Source organism: Neodiprion virginianus, chromosome 4 (genome assembly GCF_021901495.1).
Source record: "Neodiprion virginianus isolate iyNeoVirg1 chromosome 4, iyNeoVirg1.1, whole genome shotgun sequence".
Lineage (NCBI taxonomy): Eukaryota > Metazoa > Arthropoda > Insecta > Hymenoptera > Diprionidae > Neodiprion > Neodiprion virginianus.
The window spans coordinates 35,455,145-35,480,315 of NC_060880.1; the positions used below are offsets into that span (position 1 = coordinate 35,455,145).

General features: G+C 40.6%; 3 protein-coding genes across 11 annotated transcripts; 1 reads left to right on the forward strand and 2 right to left on the reverse strand.

Moving 5' to 3' along the window:
• Positions 1-1,623: 1,623 nt before the first annotated feature.
• LOC124302168 (cdc42 homolog) lies at positions 1,624-4,536 on the reverse strand. Of its 6 annotated transcripts, XR_006907648.1 has the most exons (6): positions 4,328-4,505; positions 3,604-3,805; positions 3,168-3,277; positions 2,621-2,818; positions 2,385-2,535; positions 1,624-1,844 (listed from the first exon to the last, which is right to left on the reverse strand). XR_006907648.1 is itself a non-coding variant. In XM_046758014.1 (5 exons), exons 2-5 carry the CDS (start codon positions 3,779-3,781, stop codon positions 2,446-2,448), a joined length of 576 nt encoding a protein of 191 aa, XP_046613970.1. In that variant the 5' UTR covers positions 3,782-3,805; positions 4,448-4,536; the 3' UTR covers positions 1,624-2,445. The 6 variants fall into 6 exon arrangements, 5 of the variants coding, with proteins under 5 accessions (XP_046613970.1, XP_046613969.1, XP_046613967.1 ...); XM_046758014.1 differs by having other exon boundaries at positions 1,624-2,535; positions 4,448-4,536; XM_046758013.1 differs by having other exon boundaries at positions 1,624-2,535; positions 3,604-3,801.
• Positions 4,537-6,318: 1,782 nt separating this feature from the next.
• On the reverse strand, positions 6,319-11,960 carry LOC124302696 (sodium/potassium/calcium exchanger 4-like). 2 transcript variants are annotated; one of them, XM_046759106.1, is made up of 9 exons: positions 11,914-11,960; positions 8,981-9,202; positions 8,464-8,651; positions 8,247-8,394; positions 7,754-7,855; positions 7,632-7,682; positions 7,340-7,552; positions 7,123-7,224; positions 6,319-6,916 (listed from the first exon to the last, which is right to left on the reverse strand). In XM_046759106.1, exons 1-9 carry the CDS (start codon positions 11,915-11,917, stop codon positions 6,582-6,584), a joined length of 1,365 nt encoding a protein of 454 aa, XP_046615062.1. In that variant the 5' UTR covers positions 11,918-11,960; the 3' UTR covers positions 6,319-6,581. The 2 variants fall into 2 exon arrangements, with proteins under 2 accessions (XP_046615062.1, XP_046615061.1); XM_046759105.1 differs by lacking the exon at positions 11,914-11,960 and adding an exon at positions 11,507-11,766.
• Positions 11,961-16,577: 4,617 nt separating this feature from the next.
• On the forward strand, positions 16,578-24,337 carry LOC124302462 (sodium/potassium/calcium exchanger 4). 3 transcript variants are annotated; one of them, XM_046758675.1, is made up of 8 exons: positions 16,578-16,712; positions 20,712-20,885; positions 21,509-21,696; positions 21,970-22,207; positions 22,404-22,538; positions 22,813-23,028; positions 23,689-23,790; positions 23,971-24,337. In XM_046758675.1, the coding sequence occupies exons 1-8, from the start codon at positions 16,688-16,690 to the stop codon at positions 24,312-24,314; spliced, it is 1,422 nt and encodes a 473-aa protein (XP_046614631.1). In that variant the 5' UTR covers positions 16,578-16,687; the 3' UTR covers positions 24,315-24,337. The 3 variants fall into 3 exon arrangements, with proteins under 3 accessions (XP_046614631.1, XP_046614632.1, XP_046614633.1); XM_046758676.1 differs by having other exon boundaries at positions 16,650-17,172; XM_046758677.1 differs by lacking the exon at positions 16,578-16,712 and adding an exon at positions 20,250-20,399.
• Positions 24,338-25,171: the final 834 nt, after the last annotated feature.

The following is a 25,171-nucleotide window of genomic DNA, read 5'->3' on the forward strand; positions in this document are numbered from 1 at the left end:
TTACACCTATTTTATACATAGGTTACGTATTGTATAAGTTCACTGCGTTGTGTCAATAAATTACCGTATTCAGTATATCGCATATTGAATACAGATGTTCAGATATGGCGATTTTCATTCCGTTCATTTTCGTTAATATCTGTAACCTTTTGCTCTCCATCAGATTTATATCAATATATTTTTCAATACTTCACGCGTATATAATCAGTCATTTCAATATACAATTATTTGATAGGATATTTGCCCAAATTACATGCGCATATTGCGTGTCGGCAACGAACAATTGTTACCTGCAGCATTTCATTATTCTTTTTCGCTATAGAGAAAAAATAACAAAAATATAGAAAAATGAAGAGCATTGATGAATTTATAAATGCATCGCTGACGTGAGAATGTCAAGAATGTGAAGAAAATGAAAATATACATTTACTTGGCTTGTCGTATTCTCAACATCTTGACTGAGGATTTTCTATCGGAGAAGTGGTCAGAATCCAACAAGCTTAAGGAGGCTCCACCTTTTCTTATGGTGAACCACGGGTATCAATTTTTTTTATCAACATGATTTAGTAATTAATTTTTTTTTTCATTAGCTCGTTAGTTGAATTAATTTTCTCGACTAAAAAATGTTGACTCATTGGTTGGAGACATCTTCTGGCGCACTTAGATTGGTATTTTACAAGTGCTAAACCTCCTTAAGTATAAATGTATTGAGATAAGCGTTATAATCGTAATGCGTAAGTATATAAGAAACTTTGAGGAAAAATATTGATATTTCTATGAGAAGTGATATATTTATAAATTTTATAATGTACAATGGTATTTATGTATCATGTATAATATGCATTGACGAGTTCAAACTAAACTAATTTCATCATTTTATTATCAAAGTCACGATTTAAAGCGCTGTTTATATAAAGGTAGTCAAGTTACATTTTTATGTAACATGTTTGGGAAAAGAAAAATATTTCACGAAACTTGTGTTACATATTTTTTGAAATTTCGCGTAGTTTTTTAATAACGATTGAATATAGTAACGATTTTAAAGTCCGACTAGGATCGAAATAGGGTATGCAGGAAATGAATAAAATGTGGTAAGACTGAAATTCTCTGTGAGAAAATGCTTCGTAATATTTAAAATATTGGAGTATGATAATTAGTGAAAATAGTGTTATTGGTTTTCTCGTAAATGCACGCGTCGATCACGTAACCGTGTAATTGTAAGTTATAAGAAACCGATAAGACGAGCTACACTGAATTCAACATTTCTGATTGAACAAAGTTATACAATGCAGATAATATACACGCTGTGTTAGATATAATATACATGATTTATTTAACTTACAAGATACCAGCACGGACGTACGAGGGATGGGCATTCATAATACACACGCGCGATGTATTAATCGACAACTGAATCGTAGGTGTGTCTCGTCAGTCGTTTTCATTGTGATTCGAATAACGACAAACGCGACAATTATCGTAGCTTTCAACGTCAAGTGACAAGTGGACATTAACATTATCACCGGCCGCAAAATTGCTCTATCGGAATCATAACGGAAACGGTAAAATATTCTCTCTGGCGTCCGTGCGCTTTTTGATCAAGAAAAAAACGGATTTACTTAATTGTTTCTTTCATTATTAATTTATTAAAAAATTCACATTAGTAACTTATTATTAAAAATGCCTTATTGATTACTCAATATTAGAGTGGCGTGGCTCCCTATTTAGAACTCATGGAGGATTACTCCCGTCCAGGATGGCTGTTTCATTTCATGTTTATGTGTTTATTGTTTTTGTTTTTATAGGATCATGAAAGGTATTCACATTTAATACCGTAGTCCATCCTAAACAAAAAGTAATTCATTATCTCACGAAGGATATTAATCTATCTTACCTGAGTATGGTTACCCTCAAATATATATCTAAATATTATGTATAATGTATAATGCGTGTTTGTAAACTAATTGCACTATAAACGTTCGGTGTTACATTTTTTTTCATTTTTTTCTATTTCTTTTTATAAATCGGAAAATACTGTCTCTTCCTCAATCTGAAGCAGCCTGACGAATACAAATCAGGCAATGCAGCGGGCCCGTCTTTGTCTCAAATAATTTGATAATCCTAGCCAACATCTGTTCCCCGTGAAAATTATTTCCATCGTTTTTCCGGAGAACCATTTTATTCCTAACATTCATATACTCATTCTTGATAAACTTGTGAATTATGATGCCAAGACGTATTTAGCAAGATTGCTGTTCATTTTGAATACATAAATACCTAAGCGTCTGGTTCCTTGGAATATCTTATGCCAATTGATCAATGGATACAGCATATATGGTTCAAGGCCTGTACCATTCTATTTTGATAGTATATTTAAAACTTACAATGTGGAGCACTATCAGCCGTGCTCGCGTAGTAGTGGGATGGAGATTAAAAATATCCTCCCTACAAAAGGACACACTTTCTTCTCCTAACAGGTTCTGGAGGTTCAAGTGCAGCCAGGATTGCTTCATCGAACACGTTCTTCAATCCTTTCTGTTTATGTACAATGTGAATATTTTAATTTTACAAATACACGAGGATTGACGAGATTTTGTTATGAATGTTGAATGACACATACTTGCGTTAGAGCACTGCACTCGACGTATTTCACAGCCTTAAGCTCCTTGGCCAACTTCTCTCCTTGTTCTCCTGTTATCGGTTTTTGTTTATTTTTTGCAAGCTTTTCAATAGTTACTGCATCATCTCGTAAATCGATTTGTGTTCCGACCAATAGGAAAGGCGTCTTCTGACAGTGGTGCGTTATCTCTGGTACCCACTGATAAGACATAAGTACATGTTATTATTTTCAAATACACTCCACGGACAATATCAATAAAACTTATATTCTTGACTATAAGTATTCGAGTATCGTGTAATTCACAAACACTGGAGAGCCTCGACAGAACTGCAAGTAGCGACAACATTTTATATGAATTATAAAGCCGATAATATTCGATACTAAGCAACAATCTGAGAAGTCTTTTTACATCACAGTTGGGGTAAATTTTGATTTAAATGTCACTGCAAACATTTCAGGGTTGGCTACCGGTTCTTTTTTTCGCATCAACTAAAAGCTCGCTATCACCCTGACATTCGTAAGAAGAGAATGAAAAAAAAATTCATACCTTCTCTTTAACATTTTCAAATGAAGATGGGGAGACGACTGAAAAACAAACTAGAAACACATCCGTTTGAGGATAACTCAGCGGTCGTAGTCTGTCATAATCCTCTTGGCCTGTAAAATAATCAAATTTGTGTTTGTATAAGCATTGAATAATCGGGAAAGTGATTTAGTGGCATAATTGAACATCGGTATTATAAATTTCTAACAAAAACTTGGTATGAACAATATTTCAGTATCATTTTATCCATGGTGATCTATAGAACTTTTTGTAAACCAATTTTCTCAGCAATTATCGATTTGTTTCCAATTGGGAATCTTCAAATCTGGTCAAAAATTTATCCTTCCAAAATCTGCCGTGTGAAGAACAATTCGGAACAAAAATTTCAAAATGCACTACAATTAACCAATAGAGAAATGAAGTTTGAAGTAATACTCACCAGCGGTATCAAATAATCCCAAGGTATATGGTTCTCCACCGATCATAACCGTAACTGCATAATTATCGAATACAGTTGGCACATACTCGGAGGGGAATTTATTTGTGGTGTACGAAATAAGGAGGCAAGTTTTACCCACGGCTCCATCACCGACCACAACACATTTTATTGTCTGCATTTTTGTCTTCTCGCTCTTTGCTACCTGTCAATAGACCGAATCATGAACTGGAATTTGGAATAGATAAGATATAAGTCTACTAAACCGTGCTTACAGGCAGTTTAGGAATTCGAAGGGTGATTCAGAGATGAAATAAAGGCAGAAATAAAAAACAAAGGGGGTGGTGAATAGACAAACAGTGTAGGGGAAAAAATAAAATAAAATAGGTTTCCGCGTGACAGGACTGACTAATGCTTGAAATTGCCACACAGCTGAGGAGGACGTACAATCATGTGAGCAACTCTCCTATACGTGAGATAGTAATAGAGTTAGGGGATAGCAATGCGATTGTCACGAATTATTGCATGCGTATTCATTACGAGCTGTGATTAAGTAGAGAAATGAGAGGGAGATTGCGGAGTAGTTCCGGGAGGCTGAGACGCCGCTTGTGTACATCGGTTAAACCGAGGTTCTAATTGGAGAAAAATACGCATATGCATGGTGAATGTGTTTTTAGAGTGGCCATTTTGCTGGGTACAGGTACATTGTCAATTCCGGTCAACGAACCTAGGCTTGTACCGAAGTCAGATGTAACCAACGTCTCGTATGCAGTTGTGATATTGTTACGCTACACGCCCGACGCTGCGGGGCGGTTGATATTTGATCAAGTAAATCCGAAAAACTCACAAGTAACTGGGCGTCGACAACACTTCACTGTCAGAAGACTATGTTCTTCATAAGAGAAGAAACTTTGGAAGAGAAATGGGCGCCGATCGCGTTTGCTCAACTTCGCGCCATCTGGTGGGGTTACTGTGAGTTAGGCGCGATGACGTCATTGGCTAACTGTGGCGAGGATAGCAAAGACCGTACATCCGCTCGCATCATCGTTTGCAGAAAAGGCCTGTGCTTGTAATAGAAAACGATTATCATTCGACCTAGTGGTTACAGTTTCAGCGTTGACTGATGAATATAAAGACGGATACCCCTGGGTAAATTTTTGTGACCAGTTTTCGGCGGGCAAGTGGGCCCAGGTGGGCCTGGGAGCTTAGGAGGGTTTGTTCTATCGACTCTACCTAACGGGCTCGCACCGACATTTGTAGCAGTCAAAGTTGTGTCGGTATGGAAGCTTGAGAATGAGTCGGTACAAAGTGAGTACGTAAGACTACTTGTCGACTGCAACTTAGAATTGTCGATCAACTCGATCGTCCCCGTCCTACCACTTCCTACTACCCCACCACTAGCAGCGCCTACCACTTCCTACCACCCCACTACCACCTCCTACCAGCGCCTACCACTTCCTACCATTTCCGAACACCTCCAACCACCTCCGACCACCTTCGTCATCTTCGTCCCCCTACTCCTCCATGTATTCTATAACATTAATATTCATAATTATCCCAACAACTTTTCATTTGCTCTCTCAATCTTGAATTTTCGTAGGCATACAATCGAAACGCTGTTTTAGCTAGTCGCAAGTGAAGTATTTACGTAAGTAAGTACTGGCTTGGGCTTACCATTGCGAAGACTGTGTTACTCGGAAGGTGAATGCAGCCAGCATCATGTCGAAATCGGTAAGTCTCTGATGTTCTGCAATAAGCTCTCAACTCTACCGTTGGAACATCTCAGGGGGCGCAAGCGCACGATGATATAAGGTTGTCACACCAAAGCCTATTAGGGGCAACTGTGTTTATATTCTTCAGTCAACGTAGGAGCTGTTTGGAGGTGGTTGGCGGTATCTTTACATTCTTCAGTCAACGGATTCAGTAAATGGTGGAAACGACCGATTCCTGCGGTTTTTTTATCGAATTAAGCTGGGGAAAGAAACTGTTACGAATTACAATCTAGTCGGTAGATGAAGGAAATTGGAGTTGTTGCCGGAGCCGCTGGATTGTCGGTCACTCAAATTTGTCGAGCAGCTTCAAACTGTTGAACGAAATAACCATGTAGATTCGTATTAATATGAATTATAAATCATAACGCGTAGATAATTGAAAGAATAGACACTACTGGACGGAGCACTCTGTACGTTAAGTTGCTTGCAGCTAGGCGTATATTTTTCTTACCATCAGAGTATGTTGACGTTTGACTGCCTTCAATAAGGCGCACGGTAATTGATAAATTTTGTCTCATGATAGATATTTCAAATTCTTTTCCTCGCCAATTGTACAATGTATCATAGTTAGATGTTGGTAGTCAAGACTTATTGGTGTCCAATTTCTAACTTTGATTGGTGTGTGCAATCGTATTAATTTCTCATTATTCCTGAAACACATCGTGAATTCAATCCAAACAATTAAAACCGATTTATGTTTTGTTTTTGATAAGATTTTTGTAAAACATTTCACTTACCGAGATTGATGGAGATGCTAAAAATATTTCATCCTACAGTTTTTCTACAAGCATATAGCTTCTAATTTAAACATTAGCATTTCCCTCAATTTATGTATTTTTTCATGAAGTACGTGCACAATTATCCGTCGAAGTGATGAAGTTTAATTGATGATCATTTATTCATTTTTTTATTTAGTATTGATACAGACGATCGATGACTCTGGATAATGTTTCATTTTTTGATTAAGGGGATCACAACACGTTAAATAATGATTAATATTATCTAATAGATCACTACTTTCAAGATTAAGTTGTAATACTAGATCAGGGAACGTGAAATAAATTAAATAGGCATCGCGTGGTAATGTATAATTGTCTTTTTAAGATGCAAAACATATTTTATGAGACGACACAACATGCATTAATATATCAAGCCATAATATTTTGAGAAATAAAATTTGAGTATTTTTATACAAAAGTGGTGCACGGGTCAGTGAATACACGTGGGTAAATTAACTGGGAAGAAAATATTGAGTTCGATTAGAGATGCGAGGATCAGAAATGCAGCATACATGACGAGACAGTAAATGCCAACCTTACGATCGAGCTTAAACTTATTGCATATAAAAGCACCGTATAGTATTACTAGCGTAGAGAGAAGAGAGACGGAACTGTAGACGAGTCCCTCGGAGTTTATTTTCACGAAGTTCTCACCGGGAAACTGGGGCAAAAAGGCCGCTTTTACAAACCAGGGCAGGCCAAGGCATAGCAGTACGTCGAAGATGTTCGATCCTATCGAATTGCTTATCCCCATAGATCCGTGACCTGAAAGTAAAAACGTGGTGATAAGTCATTTGCAAATGTGACAAATTGATGACCAGGTTCAGCCATCCAATTTGGCTGGATATAGCTTTGCGTCCTGTCAGACGTTTTTAATTAAAAATTAACTACGTTAAAAGCTTTTTTGAACACAGAAGTAGGCATAATCTACGTAAAAATTCCGACACTAGTTGAAATAACGTTTTCTTTACCTTGATTGGTCACGATCACACTTGACACAGCTTCAGGTACGCTCATTCCTGCAGCTAAGAAGGTCAACCCCATTACCGAGTCAGGGATTTCTAGAGTATCACCTGTGCAAAATGAAAATGTCGTTGCTAGGTTCGCACAAATTGTGAAATTTGGGTATGCGATATTTCAATGGTATAATTAACGACCTTTTATCCTGCGCTGCCTCTGATCTCTTACCAATAATAGTTATGAGCCACGACACAATGTAGGACATGGAACCGATCCATACAATGCACATCGCGAAGGTGTACGGGTACCAAGTCCTTAAGGAAGGTCGCCTGCAATCAGGTACTGTAATTAAGAGCATCAGGTTGATGGGCCACGTCAGGAACCACCAAACCTTCTCCCATCCAGCCTCGGGCCATTGTGTCAGATTCACTATCTCGTCCTCTGGGCAATAACAAGGTTCGTAATTAATTTGCAACTGAAATAGAATCAGCGATCGAGTTAGCGAAAATTAATAGCGTACCTTCCGTATCGTCATCCATGTTGTAAATTAAGGAGCTGCTCTTCGCTTTTTCTGTCAAAAGGTTGTTGGTTTCTTTGTTACTAATTCCTCGGCTCAACTACTTTTCACAATCTAATTCTTACCTGTTACAAGGAGCGGACTTTCTTCCGATAAATTTTTAAACATTGTTTTCCGCCCACATAATCCCTTTATAAAGGCGCCAAGTCGGCGGTTGAATATCATGGCTGTAACAGAAGTGTTGTCTTCGTAAAACTGGTTGGCTTAGTCAAGGATCTACTTAGGAAAGTAAATATACGTTCAAAGTGGGTAGCCTGTTTGGTAGGACGGGAAGACACCGACTAAATATAGGATATTTGAAAATCCTTAGTCTCGCCGGGAAATGTAACCTGGTTACTAAGAGATACTGGTACTCAGTTTCCGATGGGATCAAACTGGCTCCACTTGCGGGGAAAAGTTTTCAACTTTGCCCAGAAGTTCCATAATTATTTCGAGAATGTTCCAAATGAATATGTAATCTCAATTTACCTCTGAGACGTGAGGTAGCAAAACAATCTATCGCAGTTAGGGAAGAATTTCTCGAACGACATGTGAGACGTATTGGGGTACTTGACTAACCGCAAATGTACACAAGGTAGAAGATAACGAGAATCAGAGCCTCGTACCACTCAATGCGACCGTCTCGAAGGGTCAGGATGAGTAGCACAACGGTGACTGCGTATGCCAATGAGTCGCGGCTTATCGGCCACCAGTCCAGCTTTAAAACCTGAAAGTCAACGGGAGTGTAACGTCGTCGAAGACCTCTAACTGAACCGGTCGCCAATGAAGTACAAACCTGGGTTGCAAACAGCCCGCAACAGGCGGGTACAGCAAGGATGTTGAAGACCGCAGACCCGACGATCGTCCCAACCCCGAGATCTCCTTCCGTGACGAAGGTCCCCACTATGTTGATGAACAATTCGGGACTGGATGTAGCCGCGGCCATGAAGGTCGCTCCTGCGACATCCTCGGTCATTCCCAATTCTGCGAGGAAATTAACGACGCGCGTGTAATTGGAGCACATACATAGGTATACATGTATATATAGCGGTGATTGCGGTCGAGATTAACAGTGGAAATATGCTAACTGAGTTAATAATATTCAATGTACTGAATTTAGATCGAGTTCCGGTTACACTCTGTGATGAGTATTCAGCGATAGGTAATTACAATTATGCCGATGAGGGATGTTCCGTGATGGCGACAGCTGGAGGAATTACAACTGTCCGTAGTAATACTAGAGAAATTACGGATCCCATCTACCTGCATTACGGAACGGTTGAAGTACCTAGTAGAATGGGCTGATTACTAACTGTCGCATATCATTTTGATCGATGGTACGAAGAAATCGTCGCAGACGACGGCGAGGAGGAGGAAGAGGTACGAAGCTATGGCGAAATGAATGGCAACAAATCCGTGCTGGCGTTGTTCCCGTGTGAAACCGTCCGGTGGAAATTCTTGAATAGCCGGTGCTGAGCAGTTGGCAGTTCCGAGTAGAGGATCCGCGCTGTCCATCCACAGGAGCTTCCGAGATCCTGAAAAATGGTATAATCGGGCGATGTGTGTATAATATACGGCTCTGATCGTGAGTCACCGGCAGGGAATGATCGCACGGGATAAAGATCGTGCCTAAGAGGTAGGCTTTGGAATTCAGTAATTGGAGATTAAGCTTCCAAGAGACCGAAGTGAATAAGACAAAGCCGCTGTGGGCGATACCAGATTATTGAACGGATGAAATGATAAAGCTGCAGACAGTCGCGCTATTGTCTTAAACGGCTCTGTTGTGACATCCGACTTACATCTCACGTGTCCTGCAGGCCATTAACTTCCGCCCCTCTTCGAGGCAATTTCTTACCGCGCAACAGCTTGGAGTTCTTATTTTCTTGAACTGAACCTCAATTAACGCGTTCGGGACTGCCCACGATCGCAAACTGGCGCATACTCGCAAATCGTACGTTTATTTTCATCCATTCCGTAAAACGAATCGAATCAAAGGACAAAGGAAAAACAAGATTCAGAATTTTAAGACTCGTCCTTCGATCGATTATAGCTGATCAACACTCAAAATGTACTTTAATCGCTAAACACGATTATATGACTAACGTTTACAGATAATTCCACCATCTCGGTACGTATTTCAGATTGTTATTTGTGACAGATTATTATCCCAGAGATAGGTATTCTATTATTATATATTGTTATGCATTTATGATAATTTCACGTGCTGCAATATACATGTTATGTTTGTTATTAGGCATTTAATCCTTGTCCCCTCAGCAGATTTCACACATTGATTTCATTAAAATAGTGCCAAGGTGATTAAAAATACATAGACATCAGTTAAAACGCTCAACTGTAAAACGCCAGTTATTGTCAATAGTATCGTAACGCTATATCATATCGATGTGTACAGACATTGATATTATATTCAAGGACTCTCCCGTTATCGGCGAGTATGTAGGGCACAATTCATTGATCAAGGCCCGAGATTTGTTTGATTTTCAGGTGCGCGACATAAATGATAGTGACAAGTAGGTTCACTGTACTCCCACATACGATAAAACCTGCGAACCGTCAGATTATTATTGCTGCATATTTCAAAGAATATTTTATACGTGCCGATTTGCCAGTCTGTAGATTTATAATCATTAGGTAAACTTGATTCCTCGATAGGCGGCCTTATCGACGCGTCAAAACTACATTGCAACCTGTGTATATTTGCGCGAGCTTACAAAGTGAAGTAAGAAAGGAGGTAAACACACACTGGACGGTAAATAGATAAATACGACATGCGAATGCATCGAGCGCCTTGCATTTCGACACCATATTATCCCTTCAACTGTATTCATTTTTATGACGCTAACGCATTCTTCGCAAAAACAATGAACGCGTATCGATTAGATTTTAAGTTAATATATTGTGATGTATTCCATGACAGATCTTTTGATTTACGATTAAACTATATGACATACCAATTAGTTTCAATATTCTATCGATTTTCGATCAAACTTTCTATACAGATTTTTCAACTGCTACGGATCACATGTAATTGGGTCATTGGCCTAGTCGGGAAATTACAGACTACTTATAGAATTCCACTGTGTTATTACCATTTAAGTGTCACTACGCGGTTCCGACTAATTGTCACGTTTGATTGATACAAATGTGACACGACAAAGTGCGCTGGACTGATTGAACATATGTTTTCCAATTTTTGAGTAGCAAAAAGAAATAGCTCACTACTTTTTTTTAGCATGCATTATTTTCGGGTGATAATGCCGAATGGACAATTACAACAATGACTGAATTTTCTACCCATATTCGATTGAATTTTCGTTTCAAAGCTCATTTTCTCGATAATCTCAATTCCCAGATACACATCTATTATTATTACCGCCTAAACACCCTTCCGGGTTTTAGCTATGCCTTAGCGATATTTATGGCTTTTGCAATCGGTAAATCAGTGTCGTCGGACTCTAGACTCGTAAATTTTCATTAATCCCCGAGAGCGGTGTGAAATATCGCTTCTATCAGAGCTTAATAATCTACTTTCCCTGCGGTTACAGCAACAAATTACTCCCACGATATTGGCTTTCTCGAGACGTAACTCGGCAGTTGACCACGATATAATTGAAGCTTGTAAAACAGAACCGAGGCGAGAATCGTCAATCTGCAGGGTTTGCCTCGTATGCGGCAATAAATATCATATTCCAGAAGTGTGCGGCTGAAGCCGGTCTCGCCTAGCAGTCTCATATCCTTTTTCAACGCGATATCCACCAGCAGCATGCTCGGCAACGCGTAGCATTTAACATTAATGAAGTAATTATTTAGTCACTCACCCAACGCGTCCTGATTTTTTGGACCTGACTCGGTGGCAATGAGTTGTGAAATACTGACGCAGAGAAAGTACATCGACGGGATGACCAGGACCAAAAGGATCCTGCATCCCACCATGTGTCTGTGTCGCCTGGCCATGCAGAAGTATTCTCTCAGCGTAACGAGACTCGTTAAGTCAAAAAGAAGCACGTATGAAGGAAAGAAAAATAAAAAAAAAAATCGAAATGAAGTTACAAGATCGTCCAGGAGTTTTAGAGATGCTGACCAACCGACGGCGCTTCTGATACTGTTCCCGATACATCGATACGTCGCTCAATAATACCTTTGAATATGAGCACTATCTGGGAGATAAGATATTGACTCAGAATGAGCCATTTATTTAATATATGATAAACGGGACAATATTTACCCATAGTCGGAGGTTAGTTTGTGCACATTGGGTGCTACCTTGTATATCCATGCATACACCCATGCTACTTGCAGCTTGATCACCGATCTCCAGACGCCTGGAATTACTGAACAGAGATCGTCAATTTTGCAACATGTATGTTTCGATGAAAAGATTTTTTTTAAATACGATATCGATAGACATACACACACACAGACACAAGTTTCATTGAAAAATTGCACCGACATACGATTGAAGATCAATATTTTTCTCCTGACTTGGCAAAATATTGACGCGACTCGGTGAACGGGAAGCGATTTATACATATATATACATAAAAATCTTGCTTTCTAAAAGTTATCGACTAAATCTCCCTCCTTACACGTGACCTCGCCCATACCTTCTACCGCAGGACCTGGTTTTTTCCACGTTTCAGCTGTGGAAATTTTACGCCACTGAAGTATATACACATGGATCGTATTTAAAAAGGGTAAACCTTTTTATCTCAAAGAAATAATAAAAAATCTCAGAAGATACGGACGATTGACGGTAAATAATATACATGCATATACATACTGACTAAGCACAATACGATGCTCTGATTGTGACCGTATAATCCGTATTTTATAAATTTTTTGAAATTCTCAATTTCCTCCTTGTTTTTCTGTCCATCAAGTAAATGGTAACGGTTTACCATAATATCTGAAAAATTCAAAACCGGCGTATTTACGACCCCCGTTCAGATCGGACAATTTTTTTTCCATTGACCTTTGACCCCGCGAGTTTCGACAGTCCGAACGGATTATGCCTATATTGCTGACAATATGCAGCAGCATGCAACAGATATTATCAATCTTGTAGCGATTAATTTCATGCAGTAAGAATTTTATGAGGCCCTTAAAGGCCGAGTTTAAAAAAACATTCTCCTATTATAAGTTGTAAGGCGGGATGGAATCAGTTGAACTCGTTGCCCCCTGTAGAGTATAATTCAATTTACTTATGACCCTCTGTTGCGACGAGACAACCTCTTTTTTATTTCTTTCTTTCTTCGTCACCGCGGTTATACTAGTGCCGCATCATGTGTATAACATGTACAACGTATATACGTTGTATTTGTGTGTTCATACGTAGGTGCATGCGTTACATACGTTTCCACGGAGTATAAGTGTAACGTACTTACGTTGAGATTCACGTCTTCCAGTCTTACAGGATGAGGTTGTTGTGCGTAAACACGAGCGTCACTTGGAAAGAGAGAGAGAGAGAGAGAGAATAAAATCAAGATGAATTATCGTTACAGTAATCCGGTAAAGTGCTTTTCAACAACTGGGTTGATCGATTACGAGGGAAAGTTTGCTCAATGATACTTTTTTTCCTCTTCATTTTTCATCCCACAAGCTCGGTCTACGTGTGAATCTGTTTGCAGACTGCAGTTGCGGACACACCTCATGAACCGATTAAACAGTCCTGTATCACAAGTTATACCCTCGTTGAAACTGTGTAACTTTGATTGCAACATTGTATGTACAGTACCTTATACTCGACTCGACTGTCAGGGACGAAATTAGAGCACCGTAAATCGGGCCCATATAGCAGCTGCTTTCATGATTGCGAGCCTTCCACTTAAGAAGAACAATTATTGTACGAGTGTGTGTATTACAATGCGTATATAGGATAGAAAAATAAGACATTTTTCTCGTAGGAATGTGAAATTCTAAATATGAATAATTACGCTTGCTCCGTGTAGTTACGTACAAACTTGACAAAAGGAGCAGGACAAATGTAAGGGGGAATTTTTCTCGAACCTTTGTCATCTTCCTCATCAAAGAGCCTCGGGCACGGCCAATATTTTCTGCCTTCTTTCAGCCGAGGGTACAAAGGTGGATAGGTATGCAAAGTGCCCGAGGATCGCTCGGTCTCTGCTCTCCTTGGTTCTGCCGGTCTCCCGTTATCCTGTTTTCTACCCAACGTAATATCTACGTCAGAGCGTGACCGTTTGAAGAGACCGCGGGTGTTATCCTCCTTCTCCTTCTCGTTGGTCGAGCCCTTCCTCCCATCGTTAACGTACCCGTTGCACCCACACCACCGAGTGCACGAGTGCACGAGTACGAAGGAGGGAATTCGAACGTGTGAGCACGTGTCGAGCTATGCGTTACATTACCACCACCTTGGTGTGCATAAACGGGGATGGGGTTGAAATTCCTGGTGAGAAAGGTATTCGCGAAGCACCAAATTCCGAATCATCTGCCGGCGAAACTTTAAGTAAAGAAATCAAACTTTGACGAAACATCAAAGTTTCGAATGGCACGAAGCCCGGAGCTCAAAGTTTCGAAGGGACAAAATGCCCAAAGGGCGTAACTCCGACAAGTCAAAGTTCCGAAAGTGCCGAAATGAGAAAATTTGAAAATCTGAAATATCGAAATTTCGAACGACCGAACATTTTCAGTTCCATAAATTTCTGGCTCGGGGATATTTCACCACCTTGACATTTCTTTTCGTCGGGTAAACTACGTTGTTTCAGCATATTTTAATTTTCGGAATTTTACTCTATCGAAATTTTATCTTTCGCAATTCTGCTCTATCGGAACTTTGCTCAATCGTAACTTCAATTTTCGGAATATTACATTTCGGAACTTTGAGCCATTGGCTTTCCGACCGTTCGAAACTTTCTCGTTTCTTCAAAGTTTATTTTCTTTACTTCAAGTTTTGCCGCAAAATAATTCGGAATTCGGCGCTTTCGAAACTTTTCAAATTTTGAACTTCAACCCCGCCCCCATAAAATAAATCTATGATTCTGCACTGTACCAAATCTTTTGCCATCGAGCCGATCCGGCAGGGCATCGGCTAACAGTCCCCGTTTTCAATATAAGCTCGACGCGTGTTGACGAGAGGTCATCTGAACCTTCTCGAACCTCGAAAGCTCGAAAGCTCGAAGGCTCGCCGCGCCGGGTCGAAGTTTAACGGGTCGTCGGGGTCATCGGTCATCCGAATCGATTTGAAGGATGATGACGGGCAGATAATGCAGATTTCTTTCGCAAGCTCGTCGTAGTTTTAACCAGTTTTACGCGACAAGGATTTTTATCTCACAGGAATCAGCTGACCCTCTGAATTAGACTGATCATATGAACTCGAGGACCACGGCTTTGATCCTGCAGCTGGTGATATGCAATGGAAACCGGTACAATTGGCTGGCGTTGTAATACATCGGTTAACGGAGTTTTTATCATCCGATCTGATTGATTTCCTGCGGCGGTCGATTATCGTCAAAATCACTCGACTCGGTCGTTGACCGTTAGACGTGTAATTACATTATACAATATTTCACACTAATAGCTTTGCAGTGATTGGAAATTATATCGGATAAGGCCCAACAACCATAAGCATGTATAGAGTATGAATATGAATCTAACTACTGTCTGATAAAAAAAAGATCTGATTTCGTGTATTGCAGTCATTCAAAATATGCAACTAACGTATACCGATCCTCCGAATATCATTTATTGTACAAGGAAAATTAAATGGATTACCGTGCGGGGGATTTGCGTCGTCGAAAAATAATAGAAAGAAGTAAAAAGGAAAAAATTTAAAAGTACTGTAAACGTTACGTTGGTTTTGACAAATATGGGGATACGAAATATTTTTTCGACCGAAAGAAATATTCGATTGAAGAGAACGCAGTGATCGGTAATACAAATTTCTATCACCAAGTGAAACATTATTTATTCGAATTAGAAAAATATTTCTTTCGCCATACCTGATAAAGTCAACAAAATTTCTTTTTTGTACGAACAGATGTGGGCAAAGTGTAGGTGGTGCTTTTCCGCCTACGTCGCGCAGATGCAAGAGTTGAAGCATTATGTATATGTATATGTATTCTTATCAAAGAAGCTTGCAGGAAAGATAAAAAAAAATAAGGATAGAGGAACAGCGCCGGCGATTTGTAATTTTTTCAGGTGCGGAATTTGTTATAGAAGACGGACAGAGTTGTTTCCTTATTCCATCAGGGTTACATGGTATTTTAATTTATATTATACCTGTACTTTCAAAACATACTAACCTCATTTAGATCTAATTTTTCAATAAGTTAAAAAGTAACTTGTATGTCAATATTTCACTTATTCATGATGGGGTTGCGATCCATTTCTGTCACCATTTTTGCACGAACGCTACAATATGAATCAATCTGTAGATAGAGGAAAGAGTCAAATAACCATCGAAAAAACAATTTAAATTCTTGATGCAAATCAATGAGTAGAGTATTTCATAGATACGCAAGCACGCTGAAAATCCTGGATAATTGACTCACCGACTTGATCGTAACGTTCGAAAGTTTTTTGGTACTTATTATCGTTTGGTTTTTAATTTTATACCATTCAAGTCATCGCCTAAGAATTTTTTGCTACTTTTTCCAGGCATGGAAATTCCGTACCCCGTTCACATCAAGTGTCGATCGATCCAAATTGACAACAACGAAATCACCGGCGGTGTAGCGGAATAAATAAAAGTGCCGAGAGTTTGACGGGGAGTCAAGTTTGGTTTTGTATCGTTTGATTCAGTTTGTGAAATTGGTGGATCCACTTGCAGGGGTGGCCGGTCGGGTATTTAGATACGTATCCTACACACGTATCTAGTAATGCGACAGAGGAGTTTCATGTTTTCTATGCCAGTGTAAAAGTTTGTATAGTATTGAATCGAGTCGACCAATGCGTTCGCTGGGAGGGGCAGACGATTCAACAAACGATGTCGGAGTTCGGAGTAATTGTTAATGTAGTATGTGTGTGACAACGGGATTGACAACATGGATACGTCTGACCTAGGAGGAGGTTGGTTCGAACTTTTTTAGAATATAAATTGTATATTGCGTAGAGAATAACCGAGAGCCGCGTTATATTGAAGAAGATGTTTAACCTGGGATCGTTCGGCAAAGTAGTGTGATTAGTTTATTTGAAAATTTCGCGTCGATCGAATCCGAGCCCGTGACGAAGAAGCTCGTTAGCAGAGAGGAGCGCACGAGCACCGAACTAAAACTGCGCCGCTGAATGTTTCTCGGTTTTGTTCTATCACGTGTGCTGGTACATCCTGGAAGCGATAAGCGTAAAAAACGCTCTGATCGATGAAGAAAGAGATCGTGGTCAAGAAAGTGTCCTTCCTCTGCCGCAATCGACTCGAATCCCGATTGCCCGATTTTCAAGCTACGATTTCGAACGCCATCGTAGGACCTACGAGGCAGGAGACGATTTTCTAGTTTCAACGAGAATTAATCTAGTCAAATGGGTAAAATTGGTAAGGGATAAACAAAATAAATCTATCTGTGCTGTGTGTGTTTCTTTAAAAATGTTTTTCGTCCTCTTCGTTTCATCTTCAAATTTTCTAAATTTCCATTCAAAATCTATTCGACGACGTAACAGCAACACACATCTTCGCAAGAAGTTTGCATCGCTCTACAGATCTTTGATAAAATTTAATCCCTCTCTGCTTCGACAAGTCGATATTAAATATCACGTACTTCATATTCTTTAACAGTTTATACTTAACATGTATGCTAAATTTCCAAACTTTTCCACTGGCGGAGTAGTGCTTGAAGTGTCATCGAGCCGTCACGAATAAAAACGCGCTTGAATTAATTAATGCATTTATACCAGTTCTCCAATTGCTGCAACTAACCTCCGTATCAACTCTATGTCTCTGTGCAAGTAAATCTGAATCCATGATTAATACCGTTTGAAGAATGTATTTTCAACCCTGGGACGAGATTCGCATCAGCGATTCTTTGTTCGTGATCTAGGGCCCGAATGACGCGATTAACGACGATGGTCTTGCAGATTTTGGCTTTGCAAGTTGTACAATGAACAAAATATGTCAATCGAATTGAAAAGTCGCACGTGTTTCAAAAGATTCGCATTAACCATCGCCTGATACGTATTTCGGTTGCTTATTCTACCGCGTATTGTTCTCGGATACGTAAGTGCCGCGATTACAGCTGATGGCGCACATACGAAAGGAGTATGGCAAAAAAAAAGAAAAGAAGGATAAGAAATATAAAATAACGGTAGAATAATCAGTAAATTACGATCGTCGGTTTTTGGGCAATAAAACTAGAGAGCTCTAAGTAGATCTATTAAACGATTAATTGAGCGGGAATTAAGAATAGCTTAAGATTGTAATAATTAAGAAGTGAGTAGCTAGTTGAGAGAGCGGTAGCTGGTGTTATGTGTTACGTGTTATACTATACCTACACTTCATGCGGCGTACATTAGACATGAATGGCATCTACTATGCTCGGTTGAATGAGAGCAATTTAACTTCTTTAGGTTGCTTAATCGGTAGGAAGTCACATCAGTCATGTAGGTATAACCTACACAAGTCATCCGTACATCAGGGTATCCGTACGTAGCGGTATGTACCTACTTATGCCCCGCACACGCACACGAAAGCACGCACGCATTCGCGCGCACGCAGACGCGGAGAAGTCCCTGTAAGCTCCCCGTGCTGCAAGTCCGGCCACATCCAATGGCTCGGCAACCAGCTCGAATCGTCGGCGTAGTTATTATTTACTTATTGTTTATCCATTCGTACGGCCGGTCCAATTTCCACGGCCTCTCCGCCGGAGAAGTGGCGAGCCGCGAGGCTCGGCGTCGCTCATTGTCGGAAGAATCTGAAAATTCGAATACCGTGCATGAAATATTCCCGCCCACGCGACATTTCGCGTCGCTACGACACGCCAAAGACTCGTCTCTCAGAACAGGACATCATTCTCGCATTTCGAACCCTTTCATGGTGTTCGGTGATCCTGGAAATGTCCTTGAATTTGTTAGGGATTTTTTTTACCAGAAACCGTACCTTTCAGCTTTCAGTATCGCCCGCTAGGTGGCGACGCGTTCCCGTAGGCGAGTTGATTTGTACAAAAAACGCGTTTACGCCTCAAACTTGAAAAGAAAAATTACTCTGAAGCCATTGTCGAGCGCAATTGATACTCGGTCGGAATAACTGCGCCCTGCTGTGAGCGGACCTGAGAACATTGCGACTTTAAACGAGCATTCTCGTGTTCCTACCGATTACGGAGCTGGTCACGCGGCACTTCGCACGGTTAAATCGTGTCGTGGACGGTTTAGCTTTAGACTTGAGCTGTACCTACCTTCGGTCTCAATCTAGTCTCCTTTAATCGCGCTTCAAGCAGCCGCTACCGAGAGAGTTACACTTTATGGCGGAGATGCCAAGGGGATAAATCCTTCTCAGGGCCTCTCAGAGCTTTGACGAAAGGCCGAAAACTCTCCTTAAGCCTCGAGCCTTGGCTACCCGACGGAGGTGAACGAGATTGGTTATTTTCTTTATCAGACGATAACAACCTGTTCACAGCCTAATGCTTAACGGGGCATTACGTAAAACGGTGATATTTTACGACTCTCCGCGGTGATGGGAGTGGTGCATCCGGAACATGGACCCGACTGGCCGTTAACAATATTATAATTACTTAGCGAACTACCGATCCTCGCCGACAGTTTCCGATGGAACGTTAACGCTCTATGGCTCGCTGAGTACTACGATAAAATTAAAATGGTACCAGCCGTACCCTATAATCGTGAATGTACTCTGCGATCCGGGTCGATTACACAGACGACCTGGTTTTTTTACAATTAACCTGCTTTCTCTTATCCATCCTCATGCGATAAAAATTCTCAAACTTTTTACCAATTCACCGCAAGAATTATGCCTTGCAGTTTCAACGTTACACTCAACTTATCCCATTATTTGCGAATTGTCGGAGGCACGATGTTTTGCGACAGAATTGTATTGGCAAGGTGTGGACCTTTACAAGTCATTTCAACTTCATAATTCTAGGGTTCGATACGTACCAATGGTATATTGACTTCAAACGAACCTGTGACATTCAAATGGCGTCACAGAGTGACGAATTATGACGAAAACATAGTTTACAACTACCAGCGTATTATACGTACAAAATTTCAATGCTACGATAAAGACGTTAGATTTCACACGCAGCTCTTCGGTCTGAGGAACCATGATCTAAATTGTCGTCAATTTCAGACATTTGATTATATTCTCACGCGACAGAGCTGAGGTGTAAATGCGATTCGCGCTATCTGAGCTCCACGCCATACTCTACATTACGTGTAATTGATACGATAAGTTAATGAGATAACCAATAATGATAACGGGATCAAACGGCTCGACCGTTCGTAAGCACGCGTTAGTGATTGTCGCAGGCTGTTCTGTTCACTTGTGATAATATCTTCTTCGTGTAATGGTCCACTGCGAAAATTTCTGTGCAGTTATTTGGAGCGTGAAATACTTATCCGCAATTTCGCCTCAATTTCACTCAATTGTCGAATACACGTGTTTGTACAAGACGTGATGTGCACCACGCGATCACTTGAATTTGAAATATAGTGTGCCAAGGTCGCAATCTCGTGTCAATCCACGTTTCGTTTCGCCGGAAAATTCTTAATCCAAAAATACCCGACGACAGAAAAATCTCGAACCCAATCCAGGTAACAAATACTATTCGACAATATTCCCCGGTAAACAATGTTATTCCGACTTAATGGCACTTGTCTCTCTACCATTTAAACAAATTTCCCTCACCTTTTTTCCTCTGTTCTACACAATCGAACCAACCGATCCTGACAAGCTTATAGCCAGGATTCTGATTTCAGAGACTTGTACATATTATGCTGAATTTGAATCGTATGCCAAGCTGTGACTCAAAATATATACGTACATGTACGATGGATGCGAATGATAATTTTTATACGACACAGCCTCAATGTCAAGGATTAAAATTGTACTGGATTAATTTATAGGTATTAATTGCACACCACCCGCAATCGAAGACTTCCCATACGACCTCTTCAACGAGAAGCAACGCCAAGATGGGGCTGTGGTTGTTCACGTCATCGTCTCCCTGTACCTTTTCATCGCCTTAGCTGTAGTATGCGACAAGTTTTTCGTACCCGCAGTAGAAAAAATATGTCACGGTAAGCAAACGCTTATAAGTTTTTTCGGCGCGGATCTTCATTGAAAGATAAAGCCTTTGCCCGGTACTAAGATAATCCAATTTTAACTCAACAATAGTAAACGGAAGTGAGCGAAGACTGTCGGTAATTTCGTAAATTGAAATTATTTTTATACGTACATATCTCCTGCCTTTTAACGTTTTATTCACCTACTATGACACAAATTTTCAAAGCGAATCTGGTACAGTGCACATAACCGTGAGCTTATCGTTTACGTGCATGAATCGCGGTGAATTTGGTACGTATAAAAAGTTGCGCCAAATTTATTCTAATCACTTCTGCAATGTTGCGTTTTATTCGATTTTTTACTAGTACCAAACAAGGTTGGTGTTTTCAAATTGCAAGTGCGAAATAAAAAAGCGAACTTCTATCAAGTACTTGCGGAAATCAGGACAGTAATTTTTTCTTCACCCAACTCTCAATTGAAATCACTCGACATCGTCGATGAAATTCTTTTCTCCCAATTGACCTCGAAGAATTAATTTTCGTGATAACAGTGAGCTGACATTATGATTTAAAAAAAACTTTGTCAGAAGTTACGGTACCTGTTTGCGACCGATTGCATGTCGGAATTATTGTTCCAGCACTTTCAATGTCGAAAGACGTTGCCGGCGCGACGTTCATGGCAGCGGCGACATCTGCCCCGGAGCTTTTCGTGAACGCTATCGGAACCTTCATCACCGAGGGTGACATTGGCGTTGGAACCATTGTAGGGTCGGCCGTTTTCAATATCCTTGCGGTTCCAGCTTGTTGTGGGATCGGAGCTGGAATGGTGGGTATAACGTTCCTCCTATCGACCCCCTCACCCCAAACACCCCATCCTTCATCCCTTATCCGTCGATCCGCATTCCCCGTACACCCTCCCGACCCTTCCGAAACCATCGATCTAAGAGTTCCCCCTATATTAATTTCATCTGGGTTTACAACAAGTTCGGCATGTCCTTCGACATTTCAGATTCACCGAGTCTTTTAAGCGTCGCTTATTGTTGAAAAATACGGGAATGTAGACGGAGACGTTGGACGTAATCGATGAGCGATTTTTCAGGTCGTTCCCTTGGACTGGTGGCCAGTGAGCAGAGACTGCCTGGCCTACGGTGTTACCGTGGCGATCTTGATCTGCATAATCCACGACGAGCGGGTCGAGTGGTACGAGGCTTTGACGCTGGTCCTCCTCTACATCGTCTACATCGCCGTAATGTACTGGGACAAATCGTTCCAACGTTGCGCCAGGTTTCGTACGAAGAATAGTCAGCTCTCGTCCGAGGACAGTCACATACCCACAGGTGAGATGATTGCACGACAGTTTCATCAGCGGTCAACTTTGCTAGCGCGAATAGCGCGCAGTCAAAGGTCCACGAGGCGTCTAGGACGTTGGGCACAAGGGACCAGGAATCAATTGGCGGATGAAACTTGCACTTTCGGATGTGAAGGAGGAAAGAGGTATATACGTTAACTTGGTGAAATTCAATTTGTCCCCAGGAGATGCCGGCGAACTTCACTTATCAAGACCGGATAAACTTCAATCGCCAGGAGACCGTGGAGAACAGATTGCGACGATCGAGGTCCCCCTTCAGAACGGAGGAACTAAAACACAGGAAGAGAACATTGAACCGGGTGAGTGACGTCAATCCCAACCGACGGCGAACATTGAGCTCAAATTTTTTCATTCTCAGAGACAATCGGGAGTCACGGACAATGGGTGAACCGAGATTCACGCACAGTTTCACGCTGCGTAGAATAGCGTTCACCAAAGACCATATATATATATATACATATATAGCCGAATTGACAAACGTAATGCGGCTAAACGATTCTGGTCGTTTGATCGCACCACGTTTTCATTCGGAATCCGGATTCACAGACCAGAACCGCGTTCGATTTTTTACAGAATACGAATACGAACTGCTAGTTTGGCCGGCACGTGGTGGATGGATAAGAAAGACTGCCTGGATCCTGACGTGGCCCATACATCTGGTCTTCATGTGCACCATACCAGACTGCGAGAAACCCAGGTTCAAAAACTGGTTCCCGATCACCTTCCTTATGTGCATCATATGGATAGGATCACTGAGCTACGTCGTGGCGTGGATGATCACGATAATTGGTGATTACGCTTGGAAATATATAGCATATATTAGGAATAACGTATTATGATGTCGCGTGGTGGCGTACTTGCCGTATTTAAGGTATTCCTTGCACGAACTTGAATATTTTACAATTTAATGATTTTTGTCCACGACAAAGAACGGATACGTGCCATTGAATTAGAAAAATTTCAAACCAAGTTACCGAACATTTATCCGAAAATTACGACTTTGAAAATCGTTAAATTTATACGGCACTTTACGGAGACGCGGTGCTGGTCACATTTCTATCTAATAATTTGTATACCGAATAATTCCAGATGCCTGATACAAACTGCCCTGTACGCGTGTAAAAGACGTTAAATAATCGGTAACGACGACAAAAACAGGAGCTCACCGAATCCTTAAGAGGATAATAATGATAAAACTTGCAAAAATCTCACAAGTATAAGAATTTTTGTAACCGCGACTTTTCGTGAGAAATTTTCGATTCTAGCTCGTCGTTAGTTGTAACAATATAATTAATTATAATTCATATTTATTACGAGTCGGTCTAATTCACGTTATCATCGAAACGGGGCCCTACTTACGCCCCGATAAAATACCGCCCTCCGCGCAAGGAATACCTTAACCGATCCCGTTTAATCCACCAACGATACAATTTGTTATCCCTTCATCAGGGGACACGCTGAAAATACCGGATTCAGTTATGGGCATTACCTTCCTGGCGGCAGGAACCAGCGTACCGGAAGCTGTATCCAGCGTGATCGTTGCTAAGCAAGGTAAGTAATCTCTTGTTCCAGCGGATGGAACAAGCCTGCGCGAATGTGTACGCGTTGTAGGTGAAACTAAATTCAGCACAGCGATCAAATTTCCCCTCGACAAGCATTCCGGGTGGTATAGGTAGACTTATAGGGCGAAAGAGGGTTCAGTTTTAACCAAAGTTTTGTTAAAACCCGCAGGACACGGCTCGATGGGAATCAGCAACTCAATAGGATCGAACACCTTCGACATTCTTCTATGCCTGGGTTTGCCATGGCTGATAAAGTCCTCCTTCTCGCCGACACAGCCTGGCAAGCATTACATCAGCATAAACTCCGGAGGGCTTGAGTACAGCGCGATTTCCCTACTGTCGACATTGATGCTCCTCTACATAGCGTTCGCCTCCAACAAATTTCAGCTCGACCGGAAGGTTGGTCGGGCCTGCCTCTGCATGTACGCGGTATTTCTGATCCTGGCGTCCCTTATCGAGCTCAACGTCTTCTTCAGGGTGAACCTCCCCACCTGCCAGAGGACGGTCAATTGATCGCCATTTTCTATCCTACACCCGTCGATCAACTTCATTTTCATAACATAGTTGTTATTATTATTATTATTATTATTATTATTATTATTATTATTATTATTATTAATAATATTATTAATATTAATATTATTGTTATTATACTATCTTCGTAAGTTTACGCAACCAAGCTTACGGGAGAGACACGTTTTAAGTGGAGGTGCTTATTATTGACTACATGAGATTTTTTGTGTGTACAGTTCTAATGTTACGTAAATGAGGTATGTTAAACGAACAAAAACAAAAAAAAAACAAAAAAAAACAAACAGGAGAAAAAAAACGACGAGGAGGTTTAAAAAAAAAAAAAGACAAAAAACTACACAACAACAAAATAGAAAACAGAACATTTTGTACGTTTGTCATGTAGCGTAATATCGAGTGTAGATCTATCGCATTATATTAAATTATAACACTTTATATATATTTAGTCATATATATGTATATGCATATACGTGTGTGTATATATGTATATGTATATATGAATTCTTTAGTTTAAAATTGAGATGAAAAAATTGCGTAAGAGAAAGAAAACGGAATTGATTCCTTATGCTTTTCTTCTATTCGGAAGAGTTGTTCGCGCGGTTAAAGTTGCGAGATTAAAATCACATCGTTTCACTTGCCCGACTCTCAAGCAATATTCATTCTTCACGTATGGTAAGGTGGTCGATTTCTCCTCCTCCTCCTCCTCCTCCTCCTTATCCCGAAGGACGAAAAGATACAGATAAGGCAGCGTAACTTTGCCAAGGAACAAGAAGCATGCTGTTTGGAGAAAGAGAGAGGGTAAGGGGCGAGATGGAAATCCAATAACGTAGATTCGTACG

What these genes read in the sequence shown, in the direction of transcription:
- LOC124302168 (XM_046758014.1), bottom strand. Translation starts at nt 3,781, where the DNA reads ATGCAGACAATAAAATGTGTTGTGGTCGGTGATGGAGCCGTGGGTAAA. An exon ending in TTGAAAATGTTAAAGAGAAG is followed by an intron (nt 2,819 to 3,167) that starts GTATGAATTTTT and finishes ATGTCTTATCAG; the next exon opens with TGGGTACCAGAGATAACGCA. An exon ending in AGTGCAGTGCTCTAACGCAA is followed by an intron (nt 2,536 to 2,620) that starts GTATGTGTCATT and finishes GTACATAAACAG; the next exon opens with AAAGGATTGAAGAACGTGTT.
- LOC124302696 (XM_046759105.1), bottom strand. Translation starts at nt 11,642, where the DNA reads ATGGCCAGGCGACACAGACACATGGTGGGATGCAGGATCCTTTTGGTC. An exon ending in CTACCTTGTGTACATTTGCG is followed by an intron (nt 7,856 to 8,246) that starts GTTAGTCAAGTA and finishes CTTCTGTTACAG; the next exon opens with CCATGATATTCAACCGCCGA. An exon ending in AAGTCCGCTCCTTGTAACAG is followed by an intron (nt 7,683 to 7,753) that starts GTAAGAATTAGA and finishes ACCTTTTGACAG; the next exon opens with AAAAAGCGAAGAGCAGCTCC.
- LOC124302462 (XM_046758675.1), top strand. Translation starts at nt 16,688, where the DNA reads ATGGATACGTCTGACCTAGGAGGAG. An exon ending in TACGTCTGACCTAGGAGGAG is followed by an intron (nt 16,713 to 20,711) that starts GTTGGTTCGAAC and finishes ATTAATTTATAG; the next exon opens with GTATTAATTGCACACCACCC. An exon ending in GGACAGTCACATACCCACAG is followed by an intron (nt 22,208 to 22,403) that starts GTGAGATGATTG and finishes ATTTGTCCCCAG; the next exon opens with GAGATGCCGGCGAACTTCAC.